The sequence below is a fragment of the Tachypleus tridentatus genome, chromosome 10 (assembly GCF_004210375.1).
Source record: "Tachypleus tridentatus isolate NWPU-2018 chromosome 10, ASM421037v1, whole genome shotgun sequence".
NCBI lineage: Eukaryota > Metazoa > Arthropoda > Merostomata > Xiphosura > Limulidae > Tachypleus > Tachypleus tridentatus.
This window is the reverse complement of record NC_134834.1, coordinates 173,543,563-173,568,281: the sequence shown is the minus strand read 5'-3', so window position 1 is coordinate 173,568,281 and position 24,719 is coordinate 173,543,563. Positions and strand designations below refer to the sequence as shown.

General features: G+C 34.1%; 1 protein-coding gene across 10 annotated transcripts in view; it reads right to left on the bottom strand.

Annotated features, from left to right (window-relative positions):
- Positions 1 to 3,588: 3,588 nt before the first annotated feature.
- LOC143230938 (putative phosphorylase b kinase regulatory subunit beta) overlaps positions 3,589 to 24,719 on the bottom strand; it is a 98,267-nt gene continuing 77,136 nt past the window's right edge. For 9 of the 10 annotated variants that reach the window (XM_076465269.1, XM_076465267.1, XM_076465273.1 and 6 more), the window contains 7 exons: positions 18,449 to 18,651; positions 10,663 to 10,717; positions 10,336 to 10,412; positions 9,844 to 9,976; positions 5,909 to 6,016; positions 5,026 to 5,100; positions 3,589 to 4,770 (listed from right to left, as the gene is read on the bottom strand). In XM_076465269.1, coding sequence (XP_076321384.1) covers positions 4,579 to 4,770; positions 5,026 to 5,100; positions 5,909 to 6,016; positions 9,844 to 9,976; positions 10,336 to 10,412; positions 10,663 to 10,717; positions 18,449 to 18,651 — 843 coding nt within the window. In that variant the 3' untranslated portion in view covers positions 3,589 to 4,578. Of the gene's footprint in view, positions 4,771 to 5,025; positions 5,101 to 5,908; positions 6,017 to 8,276; positions 8,335 to 9,843; positions 9,977 to 10,335; positions 10,413 to 10,662; positions 10,718 to 18,448; positions 18,652 to 24,719 lie in introns of those variants that run through there. The other variant, XM_076465275.1, reaches the window with a different exon arrangement.

Here is a 24,719-nt window from a genome sequence, read left to right as displayed (position 1 = left end):
AATAAAGGTGCTGGACTGGCCTGGAAACTCTCCAGACTTAAATCCTATTGAAAATCTTTGGGCGATTTGTAAAGAAAGACTTCGGGGAAAAGACTGTACTACGAAAGATAAGCTAATTGAGGCCATAATTGAGGTGTGGTACCGCGATCCAAAAATTAATAAAGATTGCAGTCACCTCGTGGACTCGATGCCAAAGTGGGTTAATGATCTGAAAAACAAAAGCGGTCATATCATGTATTAATTTGTAATTTTAGATTCTCAGAAATAAAACGCAAAAAATTGGAAAAAGCGTAATTTTCCGTCTTGTTTCAATTAATTTGCACAAGGATGTACATCTAGTATTAATTATTCTATATTTTAATTTCAAGTTTTGATAGCTACGGTTTTTATAAAACAATGACATTTGCTGAAAGTAAAATACGAAAACAAATATAAAATTGAGTTACATTCTGAATAAGTGAATTTCCTAAGAAAAAAAAACAAAAAATTTAAAAAATAATCTGAGATAAAGATTCGTTCTAATCAGTTTAAGTTTTCAATGTTTCATTTATAATTCTGTTAAAAATTGTAAACTATTTTTCTTTTGTGCGTGTTAAAACATAGAATAATCACAAGTGTTCATATAATATATAAACAATTTGCGAGATTAAATTTCATGACTTTAAGTCCACACAATATTAACAATTCTGAAATTAAATCTCGATTTTGAACCTCATCATACATTTATTTTTCGGTGTTAACATCAAGGTGTAGCTATGAAAAATCTGAAGCTTTCAATTCAAATACTGATATGAATCTTACAGCTCCTGTGTTATTAATTTCATTGGTCGAAAGTCTACTTGTATATTTATTATAAGGTAAAGTCATTACTCGCATTCATCAAGTGAAGAAGTTCACAGTATAGAAAAACTTTCGTTTTGTTATTCACAAGTAGTTATTTCAGCAGCCTAAATGATCTCAAAATAAGTGACCTTGTAATTCCGTGGCGCCACTGTAGATTGCAAAGTCAAGGTCCATTTTCACGACTTCTCCCATACCAGTAGTTAAAAACATATGATGGTCACGAAAGTCAATGAAAAGGAAAAACAAATACAAAACAATATCCAAATAAGTGTTTTTATAATTTACCTTAAGAACAGTAATTATAGTTTCCAGTTTTAAAGTTGAATATTTATAATGTCAGAAAAGTACGGAAACCGATAAACAATTATTGCAGATATCTATTAAAAAAAAAAAAAAAGACATTTGTTGGACATCTAATTTCAAAGTTTACGCTTAGATATTTTGAAACCTACAAACTTAAGACGGTGAAACAATCTCGTTACTTTTGGCAACTGCTTAGTTACTGACGTAACGAAGTCTGAAAATGGAAAAGAATCTATTCGTATAAAATAAATACAATTGTAAAGTTTAATAATGATACCATTACCCGGATATACCGTATTTTGTACATCAGCTGTTGGGTCAACACGAAACATGAAAACACTATCGCTCGAATGTGTTGTTTACTGAACTATAACTTGCAGTTGGATCGATAAGAGCAACTATTTCCAGATATTTAAAGCATGGAACATCATGTCATCTCGAAATTAGTTTCTTGAAATTAGCAGTTGGGTTTATATCCATCATTGCTTTATAAAAGCATTCAATCAGGCCTGGCTTTAGCCTAGACAATTGCTTACGGTGGCATAATTCTATTATTGTTATTGCAGCTTTCCCCATTATACTATGATGTTTGATAAAATATATGAAAATGTGTTACAACAGGCTAAAAAAATATTATTCCTTTAAAATACTGTCATATATGGAATGCTTTTTGTGTTATCGTGTCTTTCCAACAGTAACCAATAACACATTGTACAGTGTACAAAACATCGAGTATCTACACGTTACAGTCATCTAATGTTCATCTATTAATGGGTTGTAATTATAAGAACAGAAGTTTGTAAAAACCTAACTTCAAGGGATAAAATCGTTTACACTAAACTTATTTCTTTTATATTTTATGTAAACTATAAAACGTAAGTCAATTTTTCAATAACCACTCAGAATTTTAGCAATATTTTATTTAGCATTCTAAAAAAGGTTTGGAAGCAATATACCAAACTATTTTTCTTACAGGCTGGCAAGAGTATAACAATAACAAACATGCTGTTTTGAGCATATTTTCTTTAAATCATCACCTCTCACTGCCAATACTGGGGTTACTCTTTTACCAATGAATAGTGGGATTGACCATCACATAATAACAGCCCCCCATGACTGAAATGACTAACATGTTTGGTGGAATAGGTGTTTGAGACATTCAGATTTAAGTTGAGTACTCTAAACTACATAGCCACATCAGGTCCATATGAATACTTTATTACAACTTTAGTTGAAATACAAAATGAATAAAGGCTCAGATAAAATAGAGTTAAGATGCAGCATTTACTAAAAATTCACCAAAAATAAATAACAGTATAAATATAACTTTAACATTTAATTTTGAAATGGTAAGAGCCTGTTCTGCAACATCTAATCTGTGAATGAATATAAAAAGGTTACTATATTTTGTAAATCAAATTCCGTATTCACTATCGTTCCAGTCGTAGGCAATACTGGAGAGATTTGCTGTATTGTTGATAATTGTAATTCATCCAGGATTTATTTCATCCATTTTAGAAAATTAATGTTCAACAAAGAACAGGCACGTGCTGTATGACATACATTTAAGCTCATAGGTATGGCAATTATACCAGCACTGTCATACTGTACTTAAGCTAATAACTAGATGTGTATTTATTCTCAACATAATTCTTTTCTGTTTTAATTATAAAACAATTAAAAGAGATTAAATATAAGAGTATTTTGAAGTTAAATTTTTCAAACTGGAAACAATTACAGGGAAATATTTTCTTCAAATAATTTTCCTTCTAATGAAGCCAGGATTCTCCCTCCCCACCACCAACTTTCATAGGCTCTAAGTTAGAAAATACTGTCTTACAGATGTGTAGCATGGACAAAAATATTACATTTCATTATGTTACTAAATGACAGATTCAGATAATTTTTTTTACTATCAAGTTGCCAGTAAATCAGTTACACAATAAATTATTTGAAATGCTTAAATGCAGTATTTTTGTTTGTTTGTTTGTTTTGAATTTCACACAAAGCTACTCGAGGGCTATCTGTGCTAGCCGTCTCCCTAATTTAGCAGTGTAAGACTAGAGGGAAGGCAGCTAATCATCACCACCCACCGCCAACTCTTGGGATACTCTTTTACCAACGAATAGTGGGATTGACCGTAACATTATAATGCCCCCACGGCTGGAAGGGCGAGCATGTTTGGCACAACTCGGGCGCAAACCCGTAACCCTCAGATTACTAAGCGCACGCCTTAACGCACTAGGCCATGTCAGGCCAGAAATGCAGTATCCAAATTGATGTGTAGATAGTTCCATTAGAATTCTTGTTGGTAGCTGGTTATATAAACAGCAAAAGTACCTACGGCAAAATAATATACCCTCCTTTAAACATTTTGTAAAGTTTACAGTTTTTAGTTAGGTTTTATAATTTTTAGTACACAAACAAAATAAAATATAACAATTTTTTTTTTCCTGAAATTTAAGTTTTATTTTATGACAGGTCATATTACAATTTTTTTCCAGAAAAATATCCAAACAAATTTAATAAAAAAACTAAACACGCATCATATGAAAGACCTAGAAGCCTCAACTAACAAAAAAACATTCCTTGAGGTTCTTATTTTTTACTTATCTTCAATAACAAAATTTATCACCAATAGTTATTAACAAAATTATTTTATGTTTCAAGTAAGACTATTTCAATTAACACCTAATAAGTTGTTTTATTAACAGCACGAAATAAGCTTGTCACTTAATAACATCAATTCATCTAATCAAAATTCCAAAATGCTGATATTTAAAAATTTTGGTATTTTAAACAGAACAATTATAACATGGTTCTAACTAACTTTAAACATTTACTTTTATTATTTTTTTTATTTTGCAAACAATGTTGTTTTAAATTAACTGAACATTCCTCTAGCACACAATTTCAGAAATTAGCACAAATAGTTAATGAATGAAAATTCAATGAACACCCCATAAAATACTTTAATTAAAAGAAGAAAATATGGGGAAGTTAAAAATAAGTTATCAGTTAAAAAGATTTATAATACTTATTTCAACAAGTAATTAGATTTATGGATTAATATTATCAATTTGTTTTGACACAATTCTAAGTTACACAATTTCAATAGTTTGCTGAAAAGTCAAATTGAGAGTGGAGATTTTCCTTCCTTTTATGCTAATAAATAAGCCTTACTGCAAGTGAAAACTAACATGCCACATTGCAAACTATGAACAGATACTGTGATTTAAAATTTTTTGTTTGGAAGTTATATTACACACACACACACAAAGACAGAAATACACTTTTTGAACAGACACACGCACACCATACATAAATGCTCACTCTTTGTAATGTGACATTAGCTGAAAACTGACAAAACTCTTACACAGAGATCAAATGAAGTGCAAAGAACAGATCACAACTGAAGACCTGTTTTAAAGACTAAGAAATCCTGCACAGTTCTTGAGTATTAAGACTTTGAGGCCCATGTTTCAGCAAATGATTCATGACAGCACGTGCTAGGTTGCTGGCAGTAACAGTGGATGATGCATTATAGAACGCACTCATGTTTTTGTTATTTTCAGAGGTAATACATTCATCTCCTTGAAACAAAGTAAAGGCCTCATAAACCAACTGAAAAAGATAATTAAACTTTTTTTTATAACTTACTTAATGAATTCACATACCTCTACATGAAAAATTACACATTAGTAGTTTTACGTACATCTTCAGAGTAATTTAAAGATTTAAATGAACCTTAAGTTTAATATACAAAGATATAACAAGCCTTAGACAGATATTTTAACGTTTTAAAATATAATACATTATATATTAGTCTGTTTATCCTATTACAAGACTATGAATATATATTACACAAATTCTACATACCTTATCTAAATCTACGGTTTCTTCAAACGACAACTCTGGATTTCTCTCCAGAATAAGATTAACAACCATTATTAGCTATAGATAAAAAGACATAACACATTTTATACAATATGTTTTTGATAAAACACCTTACTTAATTGTTCAAATCAGATCTGTGTATAGTTAGTTAATATTTACTTCATATGAAAACTAATTTTTGTGTGGTTGTTAAGCTCAAAACTACACAATGGGTTAACTGTGCTTTGCCCACCACAGCAATCAAAATCTAATTTTTGGGATTATAAATGTTGTATTATCCAAAACTAGAGAAATAAATAAATACAGTTAGTACAATATTATGACATCTTATAAAGTGCATCACAGTTTTTTCTTAAAATCTTTTGTTTTCAGATATTTGAAGAAAGCTACTGAAGGCCCATAAGTGAAGATTACATGTTAAGAATCTACCAGATATCTTTTAAATCTAAGTTTAATTTTCTGTATGCAAAAAAAACAACAAGAAACAACCATAAATGTAGCAAAATAATGTATCCTTGTTTCATAAATTTCAGAAACACATCGACATTTTTAGTATTTTTTGGGGTAAAAAATATATTTTTCTCATGTCTAACTACTGAAATCCTTTTGGTTCACATTTGAATTTTCTAATACCAAGATACAGTACTGGAACATTCTTCCACTGTACATAATATTACAAGTGTAGACAGTTATAATTAGAAAATACACTGTTCCTGTGCATTACATTTGCTCAATGCAGCACTCAATAAACTACTACATTTCAACTCTATATGCACACTGGCTTTCTAGATTTGTTTATTTAACACAATCACATTTTGCAAAATAATCAAAACATTCTCATTAAACTGTTACTGAATAACCTCACCTCCACCATTATTTGCCGATACTCAGGATGAATTATTCTACTGAGCAACAATTCCACTTGTAGAGAGAAGTTCAGCTCATAAACTGTCATTTCTGAGAGTGTTGGTTGCTAAAGTGTGAAAAAACCATCACATCAAAATGCATGCAGGTGTATACAATAGTATCAAAAATATACAAATTCACATCAAAATAAATTAATGCATAGTGAAAATACACATTTGAATAAAATATGATGTATGATATAATTAGATAATATATTTGAATTAAAGTAGTTTTAAATAATACAGAGTAAATGTGAAAAGTAGGTACCTCACCAATAAATATTTCAGGTTTATAAAGTTAACAATAATTTTACTCAGTTCAAAAATAACTTCAGATGCTACTTATAATTGTGAGATTAATTTACAATTCTCAGAAACAAATTCTTAAAAGTTCTTTATCACTGAATAATACCTTTGCTAAATTAAAACAGAATTCAGATATTTTACTTTAATATTTGTGGTAGTTCTTGACTCCTCTTTTAATAAATAAAAAACAAATATAAATTATGAAAGTAAATGAACAGATCATAAACTGAAGGCATATTTAAATTATTACAAATATGTAAATATATCATTATTTACAAATATGTTTTAAAACATTTTTCTTAAAACATGGAACAGTAAACAAAGAAGTAAAACAAACAACTATCTCTTCTAATTATGATCTTTGTTGTAGTTTGCTGCTTGTCCTATGTTGCTAAGCCTCATAAAATTTCACACATGGACGTCACAAAATGAAATAATTTTTTAGGCTTTATATATACACATTTGAATAACAAAAATGATAAATTATTATATAGATACCACAGAATTCCATTATGATTTATCAAGTTTACTAATGGAGTTGTATTTGGGTAGAAAAAATGTGAAATTCTTAATAAGCTGAAAACTATATTTACGAGGATGACAGTTTGTCTTGAAATAAAGAGATGACACTGTCATATTTGAAGAAAGCTGGGAAAAACCATTTATTAACATTCTTGGCTTTTGAATGGTGTTTCATATGCCACATACAGAATTAAATGAATATAATGAACTGTTTACAAAAACTGAAGGAGGTGAGCAGGAACACTACATTTAGTTCAATACTTTAGCAGTATTTCATTAAAGAGAAAAGACAGGAGGTTTTTATTTTATATTCTAGCTTTTAAATATCAGTAATTTGAGTTCTTAATTTGTACAAAACTACAGACTGTGTATTTTGACATTATAAACATCTAATATGAACCAGTTTTACAATCAACATGCCATGTGACACACAAAAAATCAATGTTTAGGTGTGTTTTTTAAATATTATTTAAATTCAGAAATTAAATAGTGTATAATATGAAAATTTGAATTATAATTTACAGTTTGATACCAATCCTATTGACATAAATTCATAAAATAGTAGTTCAATAAAATTTTGAATGTGAGTTAACAAATGCAATGACGTCACCTTTGATCTGTGACCCATTCTCATAGAGTTAAATGAAAGCAGCACATAGCAGTGTAATTTAGTACTTGACATCCTTATCTCCAGCCAATATTCTTATTTGGATTGAGTTTCTATTGCTACCATGACAAATGAAGAAAATGACACTATGTTTAGAAACTTGCAGAAAGCACCAGAAAGTTAGATGATGCAATACTTACTACATGTAGCACAAGTGCAAGTTAGTAGTAGTAATATACTTGCATAATATTGTGAGATAATCAGTTGACGGAAATGTTATTTGATTATCCAGTTAATTCATATAAAAACTATTTGCACTTCACTGTATAGTGCAATATTCAAATGGATACCTGAGATGTTTATTACTATGTTGGTTTCAAGGTTTATAAATTTATAAAATCTTATAATTTACTGAATGAACTCTGATAAGTTAACATTAATATATTAATTAAACTGAGTTGCACCATCTGATATATCTTCATTTTTGTGCAGCTAAACAAATTTCTAATTTTAAAAGAAGTGATTTTATTTCAGTTGTTTTATTAAAAATTGACCACTTGGATCAATGTGTTAGTTATACTAAGATATTCAGGGATAGCGTTAAGACAATTGTTCTATATTTTTGAACATGATGTCACAAACAGCTAATATAAATATCATTTTTATTAAGCCTTTGATAGCTGTAATCCAGTTGGATCTATTAGCCTTAACAATAACTGAAAAACCTTGCTGGCAGAAGCATAAAAAGAAACAATATGTAGTTTAAATATCATGCCCTTCTTATTGGAACATGCATTAAGCCTGAAAAGAAAAATGTGGACTTAAATTACTACAAGTTCTATTGTGATTTTAAAATAATACATACTACCTAGTAGTGAATCATGTTTTGTTACCTCAAGCTTTTAGAACTTTTAACTTCAAGATCTCTGTTCAACTAGCATTTTCATGCATCTGTTAAAGGTTAATAAAAATATTATGACAACAAGATGTCCTCATATAGCTTAGAACATCCAAACAGAAACACAATTCAAGGGTAAATCGGAGATATATTATTTAAACAATATACTTTACTAATACAGTGCCTTGCAAAAAATATTCACCTCCTGCAATGAGTCCACATTTTATTGTCATCTGAGTTTGCAATCATTAAACTTTTAAATGGGATATTATACTTAGAATCTACACAATCCACTTCAAACCAAGAAAACTAATATTAAATTTTTATGTAAGTTAGATTTTCAAAGAAAGTCAGAATATTCTAAATTTCTTAATTATTCGACACCTATGCTACAGCTATCCTAAGTCACTTCAGAATAAATGCATCTGTTCAAGCCACAACTTGTATAATGATGCTACAATCCAACAATGAATATTAAAGGGCATTCTAACAAGGTAGGAATAAAATTGAAGGAAGCACAGATCAGAAGATTACAAGAAAAATTCAAAGTTTCCAATTACCCTTTTCACTATAGTGAAGTCCTTTATTAAGAAGCTTTATGTGCTTCATACTGGCCAGATCAGACTCCCCTTCCAGACAAAGCAGCTGAACAAATAAAAAACTGGTTAGGGATGCCACTGTGATGCCAACAGTGATAATGAAAGATTTGCAAAGTTTCATGTCTGATATGGGAGTCATGCTTGGGAACTAGAAAATTTATAATGACTGAGAGGAGATATGGATAATGCAAACTACAGGCAAAACCCAAAGGAAATCCTACTCGAGACAGCCAACAATCTAAAGTTGAGTCAAAAATTCACATTTCTGTAGGAAAGAAAATGACCCAAAACACTATGCCAAGCCACATAGAAGTGTCTTTAAAAGAAGGTGAAAGTCCTTGAATGGCCAAGTTAAAGTCCTGACTTGAATCAAATAGAAAATTTATGGTAAAACTTTATGACTGTAGTCCAATAATGACCCCCAACAAAAATGTCAGAACTGGAGCAATTTTGCCTGGAAGAATGGGCAAAAATTACAACATTCCACTTTGCAAAGCTGGTAGAGAGCTATCCAAAATAGACTTGCAGCAGTAATTGCTACTAAAGGTGCTAGTACTGACTTAGAAGGCTGAATTCTTATGAAATAAGTAAATTATTGCTGTGGGGTGAATACCTATACAAGACACTGTCTCTCTCTCTCTCTCTCATATTTGTTGAACATGTTTAAGTTTACCAAGTTTACTTTGAATACATGTAATCAATCTGAATTTAAATTGAAAATAATTAATTTTAAGCTATCAGAAGCTTAAAATTATTCTGTAGTATTATTTATAAATGTTTCAATATATGAATTTTAGCAACATGTATTCCTTACATAAAATCACTAACATGTACATTATGTACTTTTAACATAGCCTACTGAGCTTTAGTCATTGATACACTACAGAATACAAAAAAACAATAACTTAAATACCTTTACATGTTTTAATATGTATCTAATAATACAGTTGAAAGTACTCTTACCTGTGGGAGGTGATGACCAGCTACTATAATTCCACCTGGTGTTCGAGTCATGATGTCCCACACTTTGTCATAAAAATTCCTCGGGACTCTGCAGAGAGCACCTTCTATTTGGCGTTTCTGATGAGCCGACATTCTTTAAGCATACCATTAAAAAAACGTTGCAAGTAAGTTTATATTAAAATAATTTTGAATATGCAAGACAAGATGTAAGACATATCACACAAAAACAAAACAATTAATATAAAGTTAGTGTAACAGTATGTAATAAGAACTATAGTTTGATGTTTTTTTACATTTTGAAGATAGTGTAATGCTACCAAAAAATTGCTGTTTTTTTTTTTAGGAAGGATAAGTAACAGCAGTACACAAAAAAATCTTCTTTCATGTTAAATTACAAAAAGACAGTAGCTCAAAATAAGGTTAAGTAGTAAATACTTATTCACATTCTTTTCCTTCAAACTTTAGAAATGCAATATGATATTAAAAGCATACCCGCCATCATGGTCTGCATGAGACAGAACTCTGTACAAAACCTTTCTGACTTCACTAGGAGCAAGATTCTCTAGACACTGACAAAACATAAGTCACCATTACTGATTCATCATTCTATGATAAATACATACAAAACAAGATCCAAGACAAGAATTGATGTAAATGTTTTTTTTGTTATGATACAAGCACACAAGTATTTTCAAACTGTAGTTCATAACCTATGTTCTTGTTATTCTGTGTGATAGTTATGCTTTAAAAGACAAAAATACAAGTCAATATTATACAAGTCACAATCATAATAAACATGTAATTTCTAGTATTACTTACTGGTGGGTTTTCATTGAGGAACCTCATGTGCAGTATCATTGCTTGTATGACCCACCTAAACAAGAAAAGAAGTATTTGTAACTATTGAAGTGATTCAAAATACATAAAACTAAATTTTCATATTTTGGAAAGCAGTTACAATTCAAAGTGAATTTATCATTTTATTCTTCTTTCATGAATGGATGCATTTTGCCATTAAATCCTATGTTACGCTTCCAGATTTTTTAAAAGATTCACAGAATGTTACATAATAAAAATAAACTTCAAAATGTTGATCAAGTAGATTTCATACAAACTTAATGTGTTTAGTGCAACTGATACTAAGTGTAAACAATCAATATTTCAATGAATATTTGCTGTTTTTATATAATTACAAATGGCTGGTGTGGGTAGAGAAAGCACTAGGAGAGGAGCAAACAACGTTTCAATCTTCTTCGGTCATCATCAGATTCACAAAGAAAGAAAGGGTTATTGACTGGTAGCTGACAACATGTTTGAAGGCAGTTGTGTAATTGAGTGTAGGAATGTAGAGGGCATGCTTAGATGTTGGATATATTTATTAATATAGATATAAAGGTGTTCCTTTGTATTGGTTTATTTTGGGCTCGAGTTGTTGTATAAGTAAGGTTTCTTTAATTTTGCATTTGTTTATGGTTGTTTCTTTATTTAGTATTTGGGTCTTTTCTATGGTTATGTAGAAAGGAACAACTAACCCTTAACTTTGTAAAGGTAAAACTATCAAAAACTTTCAAATAAATACACAAACATTATCTGAAATTTACAGAAAAAACAACTCAAAGCCATGTTGAACACGAAATACAAAGAACTACATGACTTACAGAAACAAAAAATGAACCTAGACCTCAACTGGCATGCTGCATTAAACCAGAGATTTATTGACTAAAACAACGAAACAAACCAAATCAACACTAAAGACGACAGGGACAAAACGATCTGCCACAACAAAAAACTAGAGAAACTAACGAAACATCAACCAAATCAACACTAGAGACGACAGGGACAAAATGATCTGCCACAACAAAACACTAGAGAAACTAACGAAACATCAACCAAATCAACACTAGAGACGACAGGGACAAAATGATCTGCCACAACAAAACACTAGAGAAACTAAGATGCAAACAACAGAAAAGACAACAACATGACAAACTATTGACTAACCTCAACAGATCTGACCGACAATTAAACACAGACGAGATACATCTACTTAACAGAGACTCAACTTTGAAATAGCACCTAGGTACATTCCAACATTAGAAATTAAAATATGTTCAGAACACCTAGCCAGGAGACTTGTGATACTTTCCACAGAAAACAAAAACAAGAAAAAAAACAAATTGAAAACAACCAACAGAAAGAAGACAACTTTAAAAAAAATCACTTAAGATATTGTTTTTAGGTGTTGCTGGAAAATATAAATCTTTAATTTTTCCTGGGAAGTTTAGCCATTAGATGTCAATTGATTTATCAAATAATTTTCTCACAAAACCATCAACATAATTTCACAAAACAAAACTAAAAAACAACCTTACAAAAAGAGATTAATTCCATTAAAAACCTAAAACAAGACAAAAACATAAAAATTCTAAAAGTCGCTATAGTCATAATGAACACGAATGAATACATCCAAAAAATGAAAACATTCTGTCAGATACAAACAAATTTAAACCAATACACACAAATTCAACAAAGACAGATAAAAAGCAACAAACAAAATACTACTAAAAATAAAAAGAGCCAACACAATTTCAAAAACACTTTATTCTTACCTACCCAAAACCGATTCTCACACACCACAAATATACGGCATCCCCAAACCTTATAAACCACATTGTCCACTACAACCAATAATGTCCACATATGAATTGTTTAATTACAATCTTGGTAAATATATAGCATGGCTATTCTCCAAATATGTAACATCAGCCAGCTCATTCATCAGACTTTTAATTTCAAATCTAACCTTATTCAACTTAAATCATAAAGCCTTAATGGCCAGTTTTGACATCATATTCCTCTTTACAGAAGTTCCAACCACTGAAGCCTGCAAGATTGCCTTAGAACTCTATATCCAAGACCCTAATCCATCAATAGACATTCCCAGCAACCCTCTTAAAATTCACGAAGACAAAGACAAACTTCATATTCAACAACCACAACCATATATAAACAAATGACCTAAGCATGGACAACTCAGTATCACCAGTTGTAGCCAATATTTTTATGACACAAGTTGAAACACAAACAATTAACACAGCATTACATCCACCACTATACTGGTACAGATATGTAGATGACACAGTTGCAGGATTCACATATATAGAACACACAATTTTTTCAATCACATTAACTCAATACATCCCAACATTAGCTTCACATGTGAACAGGAAGAAAGCAATCAAATATAATTTCTTTACCTCAAAATTACAAGAACCGATACACAATTTAAAACAGAAATCCACCAAAAAAAAAAAAAAAAAAATCACCCATACTAGACTATACATTTCTTGGGACTCAGCACATGAAACAAAACAAAAACTCAACATACTAAAAACCAAATAAACACAGCCATAAAACTATGTCACCAGATAAAATTAACAACAAATTAGACAAAATAAAGCAACACTTCACACAAGTTTCCTCTACAAACCATAGAAAGCATTAAATGCACACACCTACACAAAAACCAAAATCAACTAACAAAAGTAAATATACCTCATGAATAAAAAAAAATCACGAAACCATATACTGCTGCATACTCTATATTCCCAACATCAGTAGAAAAATAACTAACATTTGGTAAAAACTTGTAACAAAATATGACATTCCAGTTAATACCAAATGTATTCAAAAACCAGGCACAAAACTGAGGTCTATACTGTGTAAAAACTACACTGACAAACACCACACCAACATTATTTATAAAATACAATGTGATAACTGCCATGACTTCTATATTGGAGAAACAAGTAGAAAAATGGAAACCAGATTCAAATAGCATAAAAAGTCACCTTCACACATTTTCAAACACTGCAAATCAAATAAACACAACATAACCATAGAAAACACCCAAATGCTAAATAAAGAAACAAACACAAACACAAAATTAAAGAAGCCGTACTTATAAAACAAGCCAAAAATAAACCAATACAAAGAAACACCTTTATACCAATATTTATAAATATATCCAACATCTAAGCACACCCTCTACATTCCTACACTCAATTACACAACTGCTTTCAAACATATGGTCAGGTACTGGTCAGTAATCCTTTCTTTCTTTGTGAACCTGACAATGACCAAAGAAGGTCAAAACGTTGTTCGCTCCTCTACTAGTGCTTTCTCTTTTTAAATATATAATTTTCTACACAAGTTGCCTTTCTCAACATCACCAATTATTTACATTTTGTTTTTGCCTTTATCAAATAAAATTCAATATAATGAAATCATTACCAATTTATTCTTTTAATATTAAACACAATTTCCACAGATAAAAAGTTCAGTAGCTTGCTACATTTTATTATCTCAGTTACAGCCTTGAATGAATGTGATCGTGACATTAATGAAAATTATAAATAGACTCAAATCTATCATGAAGAAAATTTATAGTGATGGGAAGTTATAATTTTCCTATACTGAAAATATATTTCTGATAGATACTTACTCCTCTCACATAAATAGCTATTTTCATTCAGGGCTGCCTTCCATGTAATCATTTTTTCTTTGCATGCCACAAGCCCCCACCCCCTCAACTGGAGCTGACTGTCCAATGCTTCTCTCATGCAAATCATCATGCAACAACTCTCCACCAATAAGAATGAGACATACATTCATGATGCATGCAACTCCCTCTATTCAATTCTACCAGGAAGAGTGGGAATTGAGAGAGGGGATAAGTACCCACTGGAAATACATGTTCAGTATGGGAGAATACAGTACATTGTTTCTTCTCACAGTGAACAGATGGAGGGACTGATGTAAAGGAAAGGGAAGAATTCCTTGAGAGCTGCTGAAGGACACTCCCTGAGATAACAGTCAGATTCTCGTATCTGAAGTGGGGGACTGCTCCACTTCTGAACCAGATGTGCTCTTCCCCCATCACAGAAAGATGTTTTCATACATGGGCAGAAAACAGAGGAGTGCATAGAAATGAGAGAAAACTCAGGTTTGATAGTGATCCATACCATATAATATGTATGAAACTATCTCAGAAAATAATAAAATGGGTGAAAATTAAAAATAAGTGTCCTAGGGTGTAATGGGCTGTATGTGGGAAGTCAACAATATCCAAAACCCATACGACTGGGAACTGACATCCAAGCAGTGGTAGGATGAGGATCATATGACCAGCAAGTTGACTATAATTTAAAGCCAAGACCATTGGGAACTGGCAACCATATGGGGCTAGGAAAGAGAACCATACCATCTTTACTACAAGTTCATGAGGCCAGAAGGAAAAAATTCCCTCAGACCCATAAACAGGGCACATTAATAAAAGAAATTGATAGATTAATCTGGGAACCCAAAATCCAATAACAAAAAATGTGTACATGTACTTTAACCTGTTCAGTGCCGTAGACGAGACAACTCATCCAAGCCAATCGGTAACACAGTGCCACGGATGAGTTACTTCGTTCTCAATACTGTGTTCTCAACGTGTTTTTAAAGACATGTATCTGACCTACTTGTAAATTGTTTCACTTTTGATCCAAAATGGCACCATGAAAAAAGTTACACAATGAAGAATCATTAGAGTTGTATTTTGAACTTGGTTCAGAGTTGCCGTAGCAGCTGAAATACTTGGCAGTCAACAGGTTAAACAATCTCCCTCAAATTTAAATTGACCAGAACCACCTCGAGCATAGTAACATCTTCAGAATAGTAAGCACTGAGGATCAGCAGAAGTGGAAGAACCATAATAATCTGCAAGTACCTCCACTGTGATCCACAGCACAGATGGAGTAATAAGAATATAATTAAGGTAGGTTTATAAACATCTGTAATACATCTACGAGGACTTCCATTGATTGGTTCACCTCTAAAATCCAAATCCCAGCCAGTAGGAACCAACAACATGTGGGAGCAGGATGAGGAATCCAATTAAAGGGGTGAACAGCAATTTTGACAACATGTTCCTATTTACACTTCTTTCATACTGGCATCACATCATCTACACCAGCACAACACCATTGCCATATTATCACAACCATACGATTTTACAAGCATTTAAAATTTTTGTTTTAAATTTTGTACTTTATTAACCATTTTAGGTAAAATGTAAGAGATATACACCTTGTGGTTTCAGGGAAAAAAGGTGGGTGGGGGGCACAAGGCAACCTGAATATCTGAGATTGAGATTAAAAGCCAAGTGAGGAAATCTGCATTACAAGGAACATTGGGTTAATCAGAGTAAAACCATGAACCCAGAAACCACTGATAGAAAACATTTCACTTGCAGTGAGAACCTTCCATGGAAGAAGAGCAAATAGAACAAGCCAACAAAGAAGCTAACTGTTGAGAGAAGCCAGATCTTTATGCAAAGGATCAAAGGAAAACTAAGCAAGAAGACAGAATGAACCACAGTGACAGAGGGTGACAAATAAGGGATGGAGTCAGAGGAGGAAGTTAGAGCTGGAAAAGCTGTGGAAACCACAGTTGAGATATCCAATAAGAAGCTATCAGAAAGATTGAACATGTAATGAAAAGGAAAATAGACATATCTGTTGATCTAATCCTGGTTGAAGTCATTGATAGCTAGAGAAATAAGATGATGGATTAAAGAGTACAGAGAAAATGTGTGGTTGAAGGACATTGGAAAAGCTTTGACATGAAGAGTACCCAACTGAAGGCAGGGCTACTGGAAAAAAAAAAAAAAAAAAAGACAACTCCATTGAATAGAATTGTTTGGACAGGAAAGATGATCCATGATGAGAGTGAAAGCACCTGAAACATTATACACTATGAAATGAATACTGAGTAAATGGGCCTAAAGAAAACAAAACAAAACACATATGAATGCAGAGGAATTGAGAATGGGTGCCACTCTGATGATTGAGATAAGCAACCATTGTAGAAAGAATGGAATGGATCATTTCCAGACAACTGCTGGCTAAATAGAGAAAAAAAAAGTAAACCAAAGCATGACTTAGAGCAAGAATCTGCAAGATGCTAATATGAGACCTCATGATTACAAACCAAAACCCCAAATCTTCCTATTGATCAACCCAGGTAAGCATTTGTGATGCATAACTTGGTCATCCACAAACCCAGAGAAAAAAAAACCTCATCTGAGGATAATCACTTATAATACTGTTGGCAATATGTCCATCTATGTCAGATAAAACAATGAGATTGGGAACTCCAGGAGGTTAGAACATGGCTAGAACTGGTAAGGAGCTGGAAGAAAAACTGTAATAGGGGCATGTAAGGCTCAGAATGAGACATATAATCCACCAAAGATGAAAAGATGGTTTGGTGTCTCACTGAATCCTTACAATATTCCAAAGTCTGAGAAATATTACTAAAACTAATCACCATAGAAAAAGGACCACACTAAAGTTCGAAAGATAAGTAGTTGGAATTTCCAAGTTTGTTTACCTAGTTTCCTTGTTGGTGGTATGTAAAGCTAAAACCAAAGAAGATAAACAAGCCAACATAGAGTTAATCAGGATAAAACAATCCCTGAAAAACCCTCAGGGTCTTCATGGATCATCTCAAAATGGAGGGAATGGTAGACAAGTACCACAGGAGAGTTGACAGGTAAGATGAAGGCAGAAATGAAATAAATGAACAGAATGATCAGGGTCTGTCCTCCACACTGGTAAAATCAATTCTAACCATAGAGAATCAAGAAACAGACATTCAGCATAATGATGGGTCAAGGCAAACTGATATGAAGCTTCTAGAGGATGAAGTATGCTGGTACCTTGAATCATCTGAGAAACAAAATACTAAGCATGAGCTTTGATATACTAAGAAAAGGAGGTAGCATGTAACAAAGAAAAATGGGGATCATATGAAATACGGGAAATGAACAAAACATAACATAGATGAGTATTAGTAAGGATATAAGAAGACATGACAAAATCTTTGTTGACCTGAACAGGTTTGGCACGTTCAGGAGGGATAGGGACAAGATCAGAAGAAGCAGGTTGACTGGTATAATGAACAACTCATGACAGATAATAGCTAATAAGTCCAAAGTAGCCACTCCCACTTGTAGCTTGTGCAAGTGTGCTAGAAGTGGCAACTTGAACTTAAGAATTTGTTGCGTAGCAATTAAAATCAAACTGTTTTCTTCATAAAGAGAAAAAAGAACACTGGGAACACAAGTTACTTGAAAAATTAACTATTGAAAAACAAAATGAAATTATCCACTTCATGATAATAACAACAAATCATGAAATTCAAAAAAAATGTGAAAAGCACAACAAAAATACCTTGACATAAATACTACCAAATAATAAGTGATAGTTTATTAGAATTGAATAGAGTGAGTGCATGCGAGACATATTGGAATTAGGCAGTTCCAATACAGGAGAGATAAAAGGCTGCTTTTACAATACACCAAACAAATTTAAGATGAGGCTAATATCTATGCATTTAATCTGCACAAAAAAGATACATACACATACATATCATTTTATATCATATAAAAACAGTTTGAACTTTGCATTATGTACCTAACACTAAATTTCAGTTTCATATAAAACTAAAAGACAACAGCGATTCACTTTATTGAGGTCATACTGTAAATGTTGCTCACCCAATGCGTATTTTGAGAATTCCGTGAAAAAGCTGGGGAGTTGTTGTAATTAGTCTTCCTATGTATAAAATAATTTCTTGTTGTAATACAGCTTGATAAATGTCATGATGCTGACACTGTGAATATACAATGTCTTTGACTTCTCTCGGAGTCAAGGGGTGGTCAATGACCACCTCTTCATGACTAAACACACCCACAGTGATCTATGTACAAGTCAGAAAAATATTAATAGAAACAACTAAGCAATTTAAAAATTAGAGCTAGGAAATTAAAATAAAAGTAATGAACTGAATGAATAATTTTTATATTGACACATTACCTTATTTTCTTCATACAAGAAAATAAGATAGAAATAATGAAATTTACTCCAAAAGCAAAAACCAATTCATTTGTATACTATTTCTGTTCTTATTGAGTTTTAATTCATGTGATCTTTCTGATGTAACAATAGCTTCATAATAGCTGAACACTACAAAAATATTAATATCTAAATATAATTTTATAGTTAGAAACATTCAAAAAAGGACTAACAATACATGTAAAATCACAAAATGTTAAAAAATGTATTTCTCTAATGCTGTTTGTAACTATATATTCATTTAATTCTAAGGCAAGACTGAAAGGCAATATTTTGTATTTGTAGAGATAATATGTTTAAATAAAAACATAAAAACAACAATGCCAAAGTACCTATAAAAACAGTATTTTCAGAGTGTGATTAACTGAAAAGATATTTATCGTTCTTGCGAGGAACTAACACCATTTAAAATAGTATCCAACTTTCCTGTTTTAGTTCATTCAGTGTATTTAAGAACAATTGATTGATTGATTGATTGATTTAGTGTTTTATGGCACAAAGCAGCTAGGCTATCTGTGCCAAACGTCCGTTAAAAAGGTAAAAACAAATTAAATGTAGTAAAATACAGAAAAGGAAATGAAGGTAAAACAAAACATCATTGAAAAACAGAAAAAGCATAAAACCAATGTTGACACCTAGTTTACAATGTTGAGGGAGAAAGCAGAGTAAAAGAAGTTGTAAGGTTTTTACTCTAGCATAATGGTAATGATCATAACCCACCAGGAAGACTAACAGGTAAGTTCAAGAACCACCGTCAGTCACCTGAAGTTGGCCTTTCTAGTCCTGGTTCCAGGTTGTGTCATAGCAGCCATTATCAAAATGTAAAATAATAGAATTTTTAAAGGCATATAGCAAAATCGTAATAATGAGTAGCCAAATGTCCAGTAAAAAGGTAAAAGTAAATTAATGTAGTAAAAGTAAACGAATGTAAAAACAAAACAGCAATTAAAACCAGAAAATTGCATAAAACCGATGTTGACATCCAGTCTATAAAGTTGTAAAGGACTTCCTGTAGCAGAATGGTAATGATCATAACCCACCAGGAAGACTAACATGTAAGTACAAGAACCACCGTCAGTCACTTGAAGTTGGTCTTTCCAGTCCTAGTTCTGGGTTATGTGTCATTATGGCCAGTACCAAAGGGGTAAAGTAATAAAAGTTTAAAAGACATGCAGCAAAATTGTAATAACAACTCGCCAGGATGACTAACGGGTAGTTCAAATGGATAGTTCAAACAGCAGCATTAGTCACCTGAAGTTGGCCTTTCCAGTCCTGGTGTCGAGTTATTTAATATTCTGGCCATTTTCTAATTTCAAATCAAACTAGAGAGATTGAAACTTTGAAAAGGGAAACACAATTAAAAAGGTATAATGAATAAATATCCAACACTTAAATGACATTAAAAAGATTAATGGCCATTAAAAAACTAAAAATTTTATCAAGGTGGACAGTGTCACTGTCACCAACAACACTGTCTAATGTCATGGACAAACCTTGAGAAAGAACATGTTCAAAATAGTGCCGTCGTTGAGAGTCGTAATGATGGCAAGAAAGTAAAATGTGGCTTACAGTGATTTGCATGTTACACAGACTACACACTGGTGCATCAGTTCCAGATAAAAGAAAACGATGAGTTAAAAAACTGTGACTGATGCGTAGTCTAGTTAGAACTTCCTCCTTCCGAACCTTACAATAGCTAGATGGCTAAAGTCCAATATAGGGTTTTATTTGGAAGAGCTTCTTGTTGCATTGCTCATTCCAAGCTGACTGCCAGCTTGCACGGAGCCAAGCCTTGAATACAGGACCATAGTCCATGTATGAAATAGGCACAGTGGTGACAGTGCCTGAGCGAATAGATTTAGCTGCTGTGTCTGCAAGCTCGTTCCCACGAATACCAACATGGCCTGGTATCCAGAAAAACTGGATAGAAGTAGATGTTAATGAGAAATGGGCCAGTCGGTTTTGAATATCAGAGAGAACAGGGTGTGAGCCAATGTGTAGCGATTCCAGGGCCAGTAGAGAACTAAGCGAGTCAGTATAAATAGTGCAGTTGGAATACTGCTCAGCTTCTGTATGATCCAGGGCAAGAGATATGGCATACAGTTCAGCAGTGAACACAGAAGCTGTAGAGGGGATTCTACGCATAACCACCGAACTGTAGCAAACCATGGCAGAGCCCACTGAATTACCCGATTTGGAACCATCTATATACATTGGAACAGAGTGATTGTTTGAAAGATGTTCTTTAAATAAAAGACGGTACTTCCAATCTGGTGTATCTGCCTTTTTCAGATGACTGAAAGAAAGGTCACATTTGGGGGCTGTAATAAGCCATGGTGAGATGGGCTGACCTGTAGATTCTGCAATGTTATCCAAGGACAAACCCAATTCATCCAATTGCACCTGGATGTGAAGGCCAAAAGGAGCAATGGCAGATAGTATGTTCTGAAAAAGTATGGCCCACTAAGGAAGGAAAATACATCCCCAGGTTGGATGCTTTGGTAAGGAATGAAGTTTCAAAGAATATAGTAAACATAGTTGCAAATGGCGAAGGTGCAGAGAAGGTTCATGAGATTCAACGTATAAGCTTTGAACTGGAGAGGTGCAGAAAGTCCCAGTGCAGAGCCAAAGTCCTTGGTGATGAATGGGGTCCAGCATCTTTAAAGCCGAGGGTCTGGCAGAGCCATGGACCATTGATCCATAGTCGAGTTTTGATCGAATAAGAGCACTATATTCCTTTAAACTAGAACATTGATCTGCTCCCCAACTGGCAGTAGAGAGGACATGGAGGATGTTCAGTGCTCTTGTGCATTTGACCCGTAGCTGCTTTAAGTGTGGTATAAAGGTCAGCTTACGGTCAAAGATAAGCCCCAAGAACTTGGTCTCAGGGACTACTGGCAGCAAAACTTCACCGATATGAAGTTCAGGATCAGGGTACATACCCGTTGGCAGCAAAAGTACATGCAAATGGTTTTAGAGAGAGAAAAATTAAAGCATTGAGGGCAGTTTGTAGTTGCTGTTCAATACATCTCATGTTCGAATACTGACACGAGATGTGAAAGTCATCGACATACAGCCCATTTGCAACAGTGAGAGGGAGTTGTTCAGTGATGGCATTTATTACCCAAAACACAGCCCTGAGGGACTCCAAGTTCCTGTACAAAAGAACGGGAAAGTGTTGATCCCACATGAACTTGGAATCTCCTGTCCATAAAAAATTTTTTAATAAACATGGGTAAATGGCCACATAACCCATATGTATGGAGGTTTTGCAAAATGCCATACCTCCATGTTGTGTCATAAGCCTTCTCAATGTCAAATAATATTGATACAAGATATGGGCATTTGAGAAAGGCTTCTCTGATAGAAGTTTCAAGACGAATTAGGTGGTCTGTGGTGGAGTGCTGTTGACGGAACCCACACTGGGTGGGTGAGAGGAGGTTGTTTGATTCAAGGAACCAAACAAGACGAGCATTAACCATCCTCTCTAAGGTCTTACAGAGACAGCTCATCAAAGCAACTGGACGGTAGTTTGAAGGAATCTTGGGATCTTTCCCTGACTTAGAGAAAGTGAAATAATAGCCTGGTGCCAGGCATCAGGAAAAACATTCTCCTGCCAGATCCGGTTAAAGACAATTAGAAGGACATCAAGAAAAGCAGAAGATAGATGGTGCAGCATGTCAGTGTACATCATCAGGTCCAACAGACCGATGAAGGGCCATTTTCAGTTCCACCAGTGTAAAGGGACAATTATAGTAAAAAAGACAGTCAGTTCAAAAGGAAAGAGGTGAACGCTCTGCCCGAGTCTTGATGGCCAAGAAGGTGGAGGAACAAGCAGAAGTGCTAGCTACCTGGGAAAAGCTTTCACCTAGAGTATCAGCGATGCTCCAGACATCAGCCACCTCCTGACCATCAGAGAGTAAGATCGAGAGGGGGACAGAATTGTAGTGCCTCCTGACCTTTCGAATCCTGTCCCATATGACCTTGGAACTGGTGGTGGAAGATATGCTAGTTGTGAACTTAATTCAAGATTCCTTCTGGCTTTGACGTCTTAACCACCTAGCATGTGCACGAGCCTGTTGGAAAGCGACGAGGGTCAAAAGTGTGGGATATCTATGAAAACTATCCCAGGCCCCTTTTTGAGCCTTCTGTGCTGAGTGACAAGCAGGATTCCACCACGGACGAGGATATCATGGAAAATGTGTCGAGGTTTTAGGAATACACTGAGCAGCTTGTATAATACAGCCAGTTACCGCTGCCACACAGTCGTCTATTGATGGCTGATTCACGATGGCAGGATCAAGTTCTGCGAGAGCAGTGAAAGTGGAACAGTCTGCCTGATCCAGCTTCCACCGGGGCACGCGGGTAGGGTGGAACTGACTATGGCCAGTCTCTCTCAAAAGTATGGGAAAATGATCGCTCTGTTGTGGATCATTGTCAACCCTCCATGAAAAATGTGAGAATAATGAAGGGGAGCAAACTGAGAGATCAATGGCAGTAAAGGACTGACTAGGTGCATAAAAATAAGTGGAAGAACCAGTACTGAAAAGAGAAAGGTTGTGATCAGAGAGCATACGCTCTACAGAGCAACCCCTCCTATCAATAACAGCTCTTCCCCAGAGGAGATGATGTCCATTAAAGTCCCCCAGGAGTAGAAAGGGAGACAGCAACTGTTCAATGAGAGCATCAAGATCTGATTGATCATATGTCTCTCAAGGGGACAGGTAAAGAGAACAAACAGCGATGGTATGACCCAAGGAAACACGGATGGCTACAGCCTCCAAGGGTGTGTTGAGTGACAAAGACAGGATGGGCACATGCTGATCAACCAATAGTGCCACCCCTCCATCACACAGCCTGTCATTTCTGTACAGAGAAAACTGCCGAACGGTGACTGTATCAGCAGGTTTTAGAAATGTTTCTTGTAAGGAAAGACATACAGGATGGTAGGAAGCAATCAGGGTTTTGATATCATCCAGATTAGAACGTAAACCTTGAAAGTTTCATTGTATCAAGGTGGCCATTTTTCATGATGGGTGGGCAAAGTGGCTGGAGAACCCTTCTGTTTATGACCACGTCTTTTTTCCTTAATGTCCTTAGTCGTAGGAGTTCTCTCAGCCTCCATGGATCCTGCCCTGGGTTGATTGGGCAGGTCTTTGTCATTGGAAGGGGATTCCAGTGACTGAGGATGCGAACGAGTGATTGTTTTGCCTCTTGGGGTGGGAGAAAAAGATTTATCAGGAGAAATGCCTGTTTTTGAAACTGAAAGATGTGGATCGTGAGGTTTGTTGGAATATATGGAAGGAACAGAGATGGGTGTGGAAGTCGATTCATCAACCTTTTTAATACATGGAGGTGAAAAGGCTTTTCATTTGTTTTGAAAATGATTCTCTTGGAGGCACAGAGAGATCTGTCTGCACTCCCACTGTAATTGTGGAATGAAGTGCAGCAGCATATGTCCGAGATGGAGTTGTGGACAGCAATTTCCGAGCCTCAGGATAACTAATGTTATGAGTTGTTTTCAAATGCTGCACCTCTTTTTCCTCCAACCATTTTGGGCAAGAACAAAAGTAAGAAGGGTGAGAACCATTGCAGTTGATGCAATGTGGGTCCATGTCACATTCATAGGCATCGTGGTCCTTGCCACCACAACAAGCACATGTCAGGGAACCATGACATGATGTCTTTGAGTGGCCAAACCTCTGACATTGGAAACATCGGAGAGGGTTTGGAATGTATGGCCATACCCTGCAAATTAGACAACCTGCCTTGGTGGTGGCAGGTGCACGTGATGATGTAAATGTCAAAACGAGGGTATTTGTTGGCAGTGTAACTCCATCTTTGCGAGTGGAGATGCGCCTCACTGCAGAAACTCCTTGAGTGGAGAGACCAGAGAGAATCTCTGACTCGGGG